The sequence below is a fragment of the Doryrhamphus excisus genome, chromosome 7 (genome assembly GCF_030265055.1).
Source record: "Doryrhamphus excisus isolate RoL2022-K1 chromosome 7, RoL_Dexc_1.0, whole genome shotgun sequence".
Lineage (NCBI taxonomy): Eukaryota > Metazoa > Chordata > Actinopteri > Syngnathiformes > Syngnathidae > Doryrhamphus > Doryrhamphus excisus.
This window is the reverse complement of record NC_080472.1, coordinates 19,621,914-19,635,188: the sequence shown is the minus strand read 5'-3', so window position 1 is coordinate 19,635,188 and position 13,275 is coordinate 19,621,914. Positions and strand designations below refer to the sequence as shown.

General features: G+C 38.2%; 1 protein-coding gene across 4 annotated transcripts in view; it reads left to right on the top strand.

Moving 5' to 3' along the window:
• chchd3a (coiled-coil-helix-coiled-coil-helix domain containing 3a) overlaps window positions 1-13,275 on the top strand; it is a 62,789-nt gene that overhangs the window by 31,818 nt on the left and 17,696 nt on the right. For 3 of the 4 annotated variants that reach the window (XM_058077717.1, XM_058077720.1, XM_058077719.1), the window contains 3 exons: window positions 1,615-1,629; window positions 3,869-3,952; window positions 10,667-10,737. In XM_058077717.1, the coding sequence (XP_057933700.1) occupies window positions 1,615-1,629; window positions 3,869-3,952; window positions 10,667-10,737 (170 nt within the window). The remainder of the gene's footprint in view (window positions 1-1,614; window positions 1,630-3,868; window positions 3,953-10,666; window positions 10,738-13,275) is intronic. The other variant, XM_058077718.1, reaches the window with a different exon arrangement.

The window sequence follows — 13,275 nt, the reverse complement described above, 5'->3', positions numbered from 1 at the left end:
TGACTTGAACACAACACCCCAGCTACTACTATCACCTCTACAATACAATAGCCACGTATACATGGACCCGAATATTCCAATTCCATTCGGTTTATTTGCTCAAACGGAAAGAATGTAACCTTTTCGATAGAAAAGTGCCATTCCGAATGAATATATATATATAATCGGATTCACAAGGGTGGAATATTCCTTTTCCCCAATCCGATTGAGGTATCTTGTACCCGCTCAAACAGGAAAGTTGTCAGACTGCGGTGTTCTTCGTGGTGTTTTTCTTCTTCTGTTGTTTATTGGCGGTTGGCAAGCAGCTTTCGTGTGCATTAGCGCCGTCTGTGGAACAGAATCTAAACCCTTCTATACGCCATTCACAAGTCCAGTTTTATTCAAAAAGAAAATACATATCTATATAAAACATGTGCCAAGCTTGAACTTTCTAATAGTTCTAATTAAATTAAATTAAATTAATACTTTTAATTTAATTTAATTTAATTTAATTTAATTTAATTTAATTTAATTTAATTTAATTTAATTTAATTTAAAAATGAATTCAATTATTAGTACCATCTGGTACTTTTTACAATCAGTAACTGTTATATTTGTTCACTTCCTGCTTTCCTAATGTAGTTTAAGGTTTTTTTTTTGTTTTTTGTTTTGTTTTGTTTTTGTCCCGTACCGAAGTACGAGGTGATATGACCATACAATGACATAATGGGTACTATAGTAAGTATAGTGATATATATATATATATATATATATATATATATATATATATATATATAGAGCACATCATGACTGGTTCAAGACTCTTCATCCTTGCATTGTTTGAGGTCCTTACTCAATCCATTCCATAGTTTGATTCCACATACTGAAATGCTATGGCTTCTTAACGTAGTCCTAGCATAGAAGTGTTAAGTGTAAATTGCAGTAACCAAAATGTGGAATTTCAGTAAACAAAATGTAGTATTACACATATCGTACCTGAGTTTCACTTCAATGAATGAATCTTATTGCACATAAATCCAGTATTGCACAATTTCTTCTTCTTCAGTTCTTCCCAGTACACCACAGTAAAAGCTTGACCCTTGAAAAAAAATATCAAAACACATTCGGGAAAAGGAGTTGTTTATCAGATATGGCCGACACTGTATACCGAAGCAACAATACCCCCCACATATGTCTACCATACCAACAAGAACCTGGCCTTGATGTTGTACTTTGAAGCGCTGGACCGCATCACCACCATCATAACGTATGCAGCACCACCTGCAAGTCAATTGCGTATTTCAACACAGATGGTTATCACTGCACAGGGAAATTGGACCCGCTAATGCATTTTTTTTCTACATTAGGTGTACTTCCTTCATTATCTCGTTCTCCTTCAAACAAAGCGCTTAGCTTCAAGGCCTCATTTGCATTGCTGTTATCCTCCAGGATGGTTCTTTTTGTAGAATGTGGCTATGTGACTTTAATGCATACATAAGAAGAACGGTAGCCTGTATCGGTGATATCAAGTCAAAAAGTTTATGTCCCCCCAAATACTGCATAGTAGTCGTAGTTGATTACGTCTTTGCTTCAATATTCTTTTTTTCACTTTCTTTCAATTTGCTTCCCAATCAGGAGATAGGACTTAAGGTAAGTCTTTCGCAACTTTAATCCAGTCTTTTTTTTTTTTTTTTCATTGGAAGGGCAAGAATTTATTTATTTATTTATTTTGCTGTGTTTTTTCATTTCTCCCAGGGGACCTTGAAACTCTGCAATGCCAGTTTCAATGTTCTTTTTAAACGACATCTACGTATTACGACAACCTTAAATAGTCATTTAAATGTTTTAATTGAAACCATTCGTTTGATGTTTTGGTTGATTTGACGTCTTTGTAGAAGAAGTTTCAACTTGAATCTTCAGTTGTAAATGTTAAAAGTGTGGAGTCTTCATATTTATGCGTACGTTGGTTGGGTGGGGGTCGGGGTCACAGTGTGGTTGTTTTTTGTTGTTCACTGACGTGGCTGATGAACGGCCATCTTGCACAACAATAGGATGTTGGCCTGCCCGATGCTCCTGTGGCTTCATCCTGGATGGCTACTGTATACATAAAATAGAAATATAACATCTGTGGTTCTTTTTAAGTCATCACTATATGTAATATATTCATAATTGGAGAGTACTTGGCTTCTGATTCAAGTTAGCAACCTCCACTTCCGACTTAAAGGATTGTTTTCTTCTTTTTTTTTGTCCCGAGTGTTTAGTGTAGGCTCTGAAATACACTTCCGATCACAACTTTTGTTGTCTCCGCCATCGCTGCACCATGCTAGCGATAGAAGCAAACCTCCAATATGTCAATACAGTGCGGCACAGTCACAGGAAAACACGTCATCAACAAAATATTATTTTTACCGGTATATGGTAATGGTAATGGTTGAATTTCATTTGAACATGCATCAGATTACAATTGAATGCATCCCATAATCAGTTCACAGTTCCACATGTCCAAAAGGAGTAGGAAGAAGCAAAGCTTATTAAATCCTACCCCTCCATCTGGTACTTTTACAATCAGTAACTGTTACATTTGTTCACTTTCTGCTTTCCTAATATTTTTTTAATGTATTTTATTACTTTTTTGTATTTATTTTTTTGTCAGGTATCGAAGTAATAGTAATGGTTGAATTTCATTTGAACATGCATCAGATTACAATTGAATGCATCCCATAATCAGTTCACAGTTCCACATGTCCAAAAGGAGTAGGAAGAAGCAAAGCTTATTAAATCCTACCCCTCCATCTGGTACTTTTACAATCAGTAACTGTTACATTTGTTCACTTCCTGCTTTCCATAATATAATGTAAGTTTTTTTATTTTATTTAAATATTTATTATTAATATTAATATCGTATATTATATTATTATAAAAATGCATTATTTGTTATTATAGTGCATAATATATTATATATGAACATGAATATTAATTAAATTATTAATTTATATTTAATTATTAATTTATAATTATATTTTATTATTAATTTATTTTGTATTTTTTAATTTGAATTTTTTTTGTCACGTACCGAAGTAGGAGGTGATATGACCATCCAATGACATAATGGGTACCATAGCAACTGTCACTGTCATAGTATACTGTAGTAGTAGGTACTTTTACAATCAGTAACTGTTACATTTGATCACTTCCTGCTTTCCTAATATAGTTTTACGTTTTTTGGGTTGTTTTTTTTGTTTTGTTTTTGTCACGTACCGAAGTACGAGGTGATATGACCATCCAATGACATAATGGGTACCATAGTAAGTGTCAATATAGTGATATATATATATATATATATATATATATATATATATATATATATATATATATATATATATAGCACATCATGACTGGTTGAAGACTCTTCATCCTTGTATTTAGCAAACATCAACTGCTTGTATTGTTTCTTGAATTGGCTCATCGTTGTGCATTGTTTGAGGTCCTTACTCAATCCATTCCATAGTTTGATTCCACATACTGAAATACTATGGCTTTTTAACGTAGTCCTAGCATAGAAGTGTTTCGAATTTAGTTCTTCCCTAAGATCATATTTCTCCTCTCTTGTAGAGAAGATGACATATTTAGGTAATTGTATACGTTATGTTATTATCGGTGGAAGTATTTTTACCGGTATATAGTCCCAGGAAGCTTTCCGCAATTCTTCAACTGGTCTTCATCAGGAGTGTATGCACTGTACCTTCATACAGACTACTGATGTTATCCTGTTGGGATGAACAGTACAAATACCTGCTCCCAACTAAATATTTACTTGAATTTACATGAATGCATTTGGTGGATGTGGTTCAACACTGATTACGTCTTCCCTTTGTGTGTGTGTGTGCAGGCCAAGCAGCTGGAGGCTAAAGAGGCGGACCTGCACAAGCAGGAAGTGTTCTACAGGGAGCAGGTGGCACGGCTGGAGGAGAAGGTGAGCTTTGAACGCTTTGACATCAACCTGAAACTGACGGTAGTCGGGACGTACTGCTGTGACAAGGATTGGCTGTATAGACAAATCGATACTCTTAATTCGTCTTCGGGCTTCATTTTTCTGCGACATTTTGGCCAATTCCTGACCTCAACCTCATCAAATACCTCATCAGTCACCTTTGACCCCACACTTCTGGATGACCGGGCAGAAAATTCCCGTAGATCCAAAATCCCAATATAGACTCCAATATATTGTAGCTTCAAGGACAAAGTAGGACGAAAGGTGAAACAACATGTTGCTCCCCCCGTCCCTGAACACAACACAACACTACCCTCGCTTATGTATCAGATTGAAACCCCCTGCGGAGGGATATAAGGTTCTGTCACGTCGCCCAAAATGGCCGCTCCATGCCGTCCCTCCCAGTACGAGATACGGGTCAACAATAAGAACACACACACACACACACTCAATGGTGCTGCTTTCAAATCCTGCAGTAGAAAAAATGCCCTGTTGCTGTGGTCAAATGTCACCTTCAAGGGTAAATGGAAACGGAAACATTTCACAGCTAGAAACAAAAAGGAATAAATAAAGTATTTTGCGCTCTCTTGGTTATTTTCTTTTTTTTTTTTTTTTTTCTTGGTTATTTTCAGCATTCCCGGAACTTCTTCCGAGTCTTTGTGGTTTCTAACGAAACTATGAAATTCTTCCCCATAAGCCTTTTATGGAGGCGGTCCTAATGATCAGGAATCTTCCCATCAACCGTCGGTTGGTGTATTGGGTTGATCTGGTCGCATCCGGTCCCGGCTAGGTGGTGGGTGTTAAGTGTGTCATCTCTCTGTTATGAACAAGCGCAAATATATTGCTTTATTTATCCAAAACAGAGTGGGGAAAATATGCCATTCCTAAGACAGACATTTTTTTTGCACCCCTGTTGTATTTGGAAGTGTCTGCAATCGCCATTCATTCATTCATTTTCTACCGCTTATCCTCACGAGGGTTGCTGGAGCCTATCCCAGTTGTCTTCGGGCGAGAGGCGGGGTACACCCTGGACTGGTGGCCAGCCAATCACAGGGCACATATAGACAAACAACCATTCACACTCACATTCATACCTATGGACAATTTGGAGTCACCAATTAACCTAGCATGTTTTTGGAATGGGGGAGGAAACCGGAGAAAACCCGTAACCAGAAAAAACCTCGGAAACCGGAGGAAAAAAAATTAACCTAGCATGTTTTTGGAATGTGGGAGAAAACCGGAGAAAACCCGTAACTGGGAAAAACCTCGGAAACCGGAGGAAAAAAAAAAATAACCTAGCATGTTTTTGGAATGTGGGAGGAAACCGGAGAAAACCCGGAACCGAAAAAAACCTCGGAAACCGAAAAAAAAAAAAATTAACCTAGCATGTTTTTGGAATGTGGGAGGAAACCGAAGAAAACCAACGCATGCACGCATGCAAACTCCACACAGAAATGGCCGAGGGTGGAATTGAACTCAGGTCTCCATGCTGTGTGGCCTGCGTGCTAACCACTCGACCGCCGTGCAGCCCTTGCAATCGCCATGTAAATGCAAATTTTAATCACATATTGCAATGGAAATTGAACTCAGCTGGTGTCTTGACTAAGAATCTGTCTGCTGAGCTAGCAAATAGAGGCCAAACCTGTGCCCCGAATATCTCACCCCGACCTCCTATGGGGAGCGCCCCATGACTTGAAAAGCTAGTTCATTTGTGGGGCACTTTTGTTAAAAAAAAACACCAAAAGCATCCTGGGATATCTCTTGATTGTAGCCCCGTAGGAGCGCATCGGTGATGGCTGAATGGATGAGTCCCAACTAACAGAGGCATTATCGACTTTAACCACCCACCATCCATCAGCCACGTTGGCTTCTGATCGATATCACTTGGATCAAAGTGTCAACAGATCACCTTCACACGTCAAATCCAGGCTGAGAAAAGGGAATCAAAGAAAACGAAGGAAAACAAGCCAGTTTGGAGGAAAGTTAGCGGGAAGGAGGCGGCGCCCTTTTGTTTTTCCCAGCGGGAATGCACCAAATGTCTTTTTTTTTTTTTTTTTAACTCTCCATCTTTACAGCATCTCCCATCACCATTCTTTACCCTCCAGTCTTTTTTACCTCGGGCTTCTCCCAACATATTTCACTCTGGCGAAAAGTAGGAACACAAAGCCAGAAAGAGCAGGAGAGCAAATATAAGCCTGATATATATTACATGTCTGTTCCAATCCAACATGGCCATTCATCAGAGAGGCTTCCAGTGACAGGCCATCAGCGGGGCTCGCCAGGCAGCTCAGCCTGCTGCCTCTGCTGCAGCCTCTCATCGGGTCCACAAATAAGCTTCTGAAAACAATATCTATATATTTATTACATCTTCACTCAATACCTGCCCACTGTAAAACAATCTCATATTTAACAATCAACTTGCACAGGATTTTTTTTCTTTTTTTCTTTCTTTCTTTCTTTCTTTTTCCTATCAGCATTTTCCCTCCACTCCTCCACTTTTCATCTTTTCTATACGTCTCTTCACTTTGTGTATTGATGGAATTGGATTTTTGGTGGACGAAGGTGGCGCCGTAGCAAAGGAAGAAAGCACCATATTGACCCAAATACACTCCTAAAATATAAACGCAGTACTTTTGCTTTCAGTTTTCATGAGCTGAACTCAAAGGTGTAAAACTTTTGAGGTGAGGCATACTATAAAGAAGTGGAGTATAAGACAACACAAGGGCCGCTTTTCATCTATCTGATGGCCTTGAGCACCAGGCCTTGAACACCCATTCTTTCATTCATTCAATTTGTACCTCACGCTGGAGCCTATCCCAGCTGTAAAATCTGAACAAGCTGGAATTGAACGCGGCTCTCCTAGCCGACCAACGTTCAGCCTGGTCTTGAACATGCGTATTAAAAAATAAATTGGAAAATAAATTATCTGCAAAAAATGCAACTTATACTCCAGTGGGACTTATGTATGTTTTTTTTCCATTAATTATGCATTTTTGGCCTTGTGTGACTTATACTCCAGTGTGACTTATGTATGTTTTTTTCTGCCTAACTATGCATTTTTGGGCTTTTGCGACTTATTCTCCAGTGCGACTTATGTATGTTTTTATTCTACCTAATTATGCATTTTTGGCCTTGTGCGACCTATATTCCAGTGAGACTTATGTATGTTTTTTTATCCTAATTATGCATTTTTGGCCTTGTGCGACTTATACTCCAGAGTGACTTATGTATGTTTTTTTTCTACCTAAATATGCATTTTTGGCCTTGTGCAACTTATACTCCAGTGCGACTTATGTATGTTTTTTTTCCATTAATTATGCATTTTTGGCCTTGTGTGACTTATACTCCAGTGTGACTTATGTATGTTTTTATTCTACCTAATTATGCATTTTTGGCCTTTTGCGACTTATACTCCAGTGCGACTTACATATGTTTTTTTCTACCTAATTATGCATTTTTGGCCTTGTGCGACTTATACTCCAGTGCGACTTAGGTATGTTTTTTTAAATTAATTATGCATTTTTGGCCTTGTGCGACTTATACTCCAGTGCGACTTATGTATGTTTTTTCTACCTAATTATGCATTTTTGGCCTTGTGTGACTTATACTCCGGAGCGACTTATAGTCCATAAAATAAGTTATATATATACTATCAGGAGAATGTTGATTGAGGTTGGTCATGTCTTTCGAAATACTCCGATATGTTGGCAACTTCCAGGCCCCCCAGTACTATTCCCGTGTTGATAAGAGGCTGAAACGAGAAAATTTACCTTTTTGACCTGAAAACATTCCCATATTGTCAGTGGGGTCAGTATTTACCGAGACTACAGATTGCCTCAAATGCCTCAACTGCCTGAACGTTTTATTGTCGCTTTTGATTCATTATTTTACCCAGGAAGAATGATACACATCTTAAGAACTCAGGAAGCGGCCCAAGGCTGGACTGGTCAGATGTCCTTTTTACCTAGCTTATCATCATCTGTACGATAACAGCGATGGGAGGTATCACTGCAACTGTAATTAGGCACCACATTACACGCAGGTAACGACGTTATAACGTTTGAAAATCGTAACTACGACTACGAGCTCCGTTCATCCTTGCATCCACGTGCATAATTTAACGGCACGCAGCAGCAGATAGCACAAAAAGAAGCCATCAGCACCTGGAATTATTTCCCTCCTGTTTTCCTTGCAAATGAACCTAAAGGATGTTTGTTTTTTTTAATGCTCCTTATCTCCTCACATATCGCCGCAGTGCATTAGTGCTAACGACTTCATTTGTCTTTCCACAGCCCCCCCCCACTGAGTCGACTTTTGTTAAAATATAGTACACGGCTTGAGTAAAAAAAACGGAATTCATTGCATCGCCGATTAGCTATTGAGTTGTATGCGGGGGTTGAACGCGGCACCGGACTGTGTTTATCCAATGACGGGGAATTCCATGACTTGCTGTCCTTTGTGGCCATTTATGATATTTTTCAGACAAAATGAACTTGGTACAAAGTTTTTCCGTGAATCAGTTGGGGAAAATAGCTTGCTGCCGAGTGGAACTACCGAAGTGCTTTTGTGTGACTGTGTGTGTGTGTGTGTGTGTGTGTGTATTGAAATTGAAATTGGCAATCACTGTCACTGTGGCCTTTTGTCTATCCCAGATGGATTAGCAGATCGATTATTACCATTAAGCCAGGTATTACTGCCTCCAATTTAGCATTCTCGACATCTTTCTGTCTTCTAATGGCTTCTTTTTCAATCTCAGCACCCAGGAGGAGACTTTTTTTTTATTTTATCTGTAAAAAGGATTTTTTTTTGGGGGGGGGGTTCCAAATCCCTGGAGTGTAACTTTGTATAAAATGAAAGGCAATCTGTTGAGGGCCAAGAGGGCGCCGATGCAGCGTGAGATTACATCGCTAACTTAACATTTTACAACTTCCATTCATTTTCTATGCCGCTTATCCTCACTCGGGTCGTGGGGGGCAGGCTGGAGCCCATCCCAGCTGACTTACAATTTGGACAATTTGGAGTCTCCAATGAACCCCAACATGAATGTGGGAGGAAACCGGAGTACTCGGAGAAAACCTGACTGTGTGGCCAGCATGCTAACCACTTGTCCACCGTGCGGCCCATTTTACAACTTTTTTTTAGTTTTAGTCTTATCACACGTCGACATCTGTAGCTTGTATTTTCTGTATTGTCAGCACTAAGATATTCCTTTAAGGTTGCTAAAAGTAACACTGCAGTTGGGGGCTCCCTAGGGAGGCGCCTGAAGGCACAGCTTCAGGAAAAAAAAAATATCATGTTTAAACTCTCGAAGTATATATATATGGGTGTCCAAAGTCCGGCCCTGGCCCCTTTTTATCAGTATGTGTATAATATGTATAATATAATGACATTACATTATACATACATAATTGAATAATTCAGGACTAAAGTATTTCACTTAATAATACAATATTATATATAAAAATATAACATATATAATAATAATAATATAATATATAATAATAATATTATATTATAATATATATAATATTATATATTATAATATAATAACATTACATTATACATACATAATATTATACATATGTATTATATTATATTATTAAGTGAAATACTTTATTCCCCTAATATTTAATAATATATAATATTTAATCTGTAATCTTTATTGTTGTTTCTTGTTTAATATAATATAATATATAATATATATAAATAAAATAAAATATAATATAATATAGTAATATATATACTATTTTTATATCATATTTATATATATTATAATATTATGAGAAACAAACAAAAGGAAAGAAAAGTTAGATAATAAAGTCAGAATCCTATAAAAATGCATGCACGGTGGTTGACTTGAGGGTAATGTTTGATCAAACTGTCACCCAGGGACCCCGACTTTCTTGACCTAATGGAAAATAATGTTCCATTTCAGATCTCTGCTCACATTTCAGGCATACGTGGAGGTTGTATGAAATGCAATTTACATATTGACGCCACAGAACGATCCTCATCCTTTTTAATTACGCCTGCAGCAGCAGGAAGCAGTGCAGGCGTCCGAAGTGCGTCCAGTCTGCATTTTTCAGCGTTGTCATGTCCCATCTTGCTTGGGCTCGCCAACATGACTATCGATTTTTTTTTATTTATTTTTTTTATCCGTGCAGCTCATTCCCATTGATCTTAGCCCAACTATGATAAATGTCTTCCTTAGGCGAAGAAAAAAAAAATCCTGGATATTTTGTGTAAAACATCTCAAGTTCCTTACTCCACTCCATCAAGTCATCCATTGCATTTTACGATGTCTCACTGTTTGATCATAAATGTGCACAACAGCCGGCGAGGGTGAGGGAATCAGACCTTCCTTGAGTAGTATCAATGTTGTTATATGGCCGCGTTTGAAGAAGTCATTCAGACGGAGTGGCCCTGCTTCATTTACGGCAGGCCAACCGGTCGGGATTTTGACCCAGCGTCTGTACGTTGTTTACGAGTAACCCTCTGACCTTGCATGCTTGCTGTTATTACAACGTAATAGACAACTGTTCTTTACCCTGGAAGAGGATGCAAGCGTGAAGTGTTTGATTTCGGCCTTGATTGCTTTTAGCTGAAAAATGAAAAATAGCTCCTTGTGATTTTGTTCGAGAGACAGTTGTTTGGACTCAAAACCTCCTCTTTTTCTATTTCCTTTTTCTATTCCAGAGTGCTCAGTTCTACAAGGTCACCACCGAGAACTACCACACAGCTGCGGATCAAGTGAACGCCAAGTTCAAGTAAGTTCCCATACTTCTCAAATGCAATTCAAAGTGAATTGACCCGACGTTGTTCCATATTCTAAGGCAGGGGTCTCAAACTCAATTTACTTGGGGGGGCCACTGGAGCTCGGGTCTGGGTGAGACTGGGCCGCATCAGGTTTTCCCCAAAAAAAACAAACAAAAAAAAAACCTTTTTATTAATTTATTAAAAATTAAAAAAAACTTCTTTGGTTCCAATTTTCGACAAGAAAAACTCCTTCAAAACCCTTCCACTGTTCTCAAATATCTTACTTTTTATTTTTCTACACAAAATAAGATGAAAAATAAATAAACAAATCAAGAATAAAGAAAATCAATCAATCAGTAATAAATAAATAAATATAATAATAATAATAAAACAGCAAATAATAAAAACTTAAGAAACCACATATAGTTGGTGGGTAGATAAATTATTTTTTCAGATTAAAATGAACAAAGCATTATTAGAGCCCTGTAGACATGACAAAACACGACTATAGTCACATTTATACTCTTTTTATTTACAACATATTGCGCAACTGCAGGGTCTTGAGACACATGCTAACTCGCAAACTAGAGAGCTAGCGACCTAAACGGTAGCCTTCAAGTTATTTCCTTTCAACTTAAATAGCCAAAAACTTACCACTTCCACACGGATAGGGAGGATAACTATTAACAGTTATTTAACCTTTAACATGAACATTAATCAAACGTAATAATTTTTTCTGGGTACATGATACCATACAGCATCCATATCAAACTAACATTAAACTTTCATATCAAGGCGGGGGCCTCAAACTAGTGTCCTTTTAATCGCGGCAACATTAGCTGATGTTGACGATGCAACTGAGCAATAAGCCTGATCACAAAAGGCTTAATGGACGCCATCATTTGTCACTTGCTGTCTGATATCATGAATTTCTGTGAAGCGCTGACAGCAGCGCCATATAGATCACACATGGCAGGGTATAATAACAATAATAACAATAATAACAACTCTCAGTTGGCACACATCGGTCAGGAAATGCCCGATGAAAGTCACAGTGGACTCGACTGGAGTGGAACTGCTCCCCACCAACTGCCCAAGTGCAGGCTTTGTGGGGGGGGGCACACATCCTGTCAGGTTTAATATCAGATTACAATTGAATGCATCCCATAATCAGTTCACAGTTTCACGTGTCCAAAAGGAGTAGGAAGAAGCAAAGCTTATTAAATCCTACCCCTCCATCTGGTACTTTTACAATCATAATAACTGTTACATTTGTTCACTTCCTGCTTTCCTAATTTTTATTTTTTTATGTATTTTATTAATTTTTTTTATTAATACTTAATTATTAAGTATGAGGTAATATGACCATACAATGAATTACAATCAGTAACTGTTACATTTGTTCACTTCCTGCTTTCGTAATTTTTATTGTTTTATGTATTTTATAAATTTTTATTTTTTACTGTATTTTATTAATTTGTATTAATACTCAAGTATTAAGTATGAGGTAATATGACCATACAATGAATTACAATCAGTAACTGTTACATTTGTTCACTTCCTGCTTTCCTAATATAATTTAAAAAAATAATAATTTTAATATTTATTCCTTTTAAAGTCAATAATCCCGTTTAAGAAAGCTGTGTCCTACTGTGTTCAGTGTTTTACATTTCAATACATATTTGTTTTAACTTAAGACCTGTAATATTTGTTATCATTGTCATTTTTTCATGTAAATTGAGGCAGCAAAAGCAAATATCGGCTTAAGCAAAATCGGCCATCGGCTAAGTGTGATGGAAAAAAATCGGTATCGGCATCGGTCCGAAAAAAAAAAAACATATTGGTCGATCCCTAGTACTAATAAAGTCAAGCAGCCATGTGTCCACCACAGACACGTAACCCAAGAATTTGAAGAATGGTCTTCCATCCTGGTTCCATCTGTCTTCTTAACCAGAGACCATTAGACTCCATCGTAATGTAGGGAAAGTGGATGAGGAGCCCGCAAGCAAATTGGGCCCCGGCTCTCGGGAGGTGGAGCTTATTGTGTTAGCCTGTCATTAGCCAGTGCTAACACTGGGATCATTGTCTCCCAGAGAAATGTTGGAAACTGATTAGTGCGGCCCACCGGGGACGGGGGGCGTAGAGCTCGACTCGCCGAGGGCCTGGAGCGGAGACTTCCCAAATCGCATTAAAGGCGGGATGGTAAAAAAAATAAAAAATAAAATCACTCACTGGAATAACATTAGTGTTAGATGATGGCGCTAACTGCGAGCGGTGGCTCGTCATGTGACACAGGCATGTGTATAAAGACTTTGTATTGGGTGATTGGATTAAAAGGGGGGTGCATTAGGACTGGATTACAACGGTAAGGGGAGGGTGTGCGTGCTAATGAAATGTCAGGAGGTTCCGGTGTTACAAGACCGGGGCAGGGATGGAACGAGCGGATCAAGGCTGGGGGGTTAATTGGATGTAATGAAGCATCTTTGGGCGTCGGAAATCAGAAATGGGAATGATGGTGGCCGGGTCTTGGCGTGCGCGCCTCCGTTCTG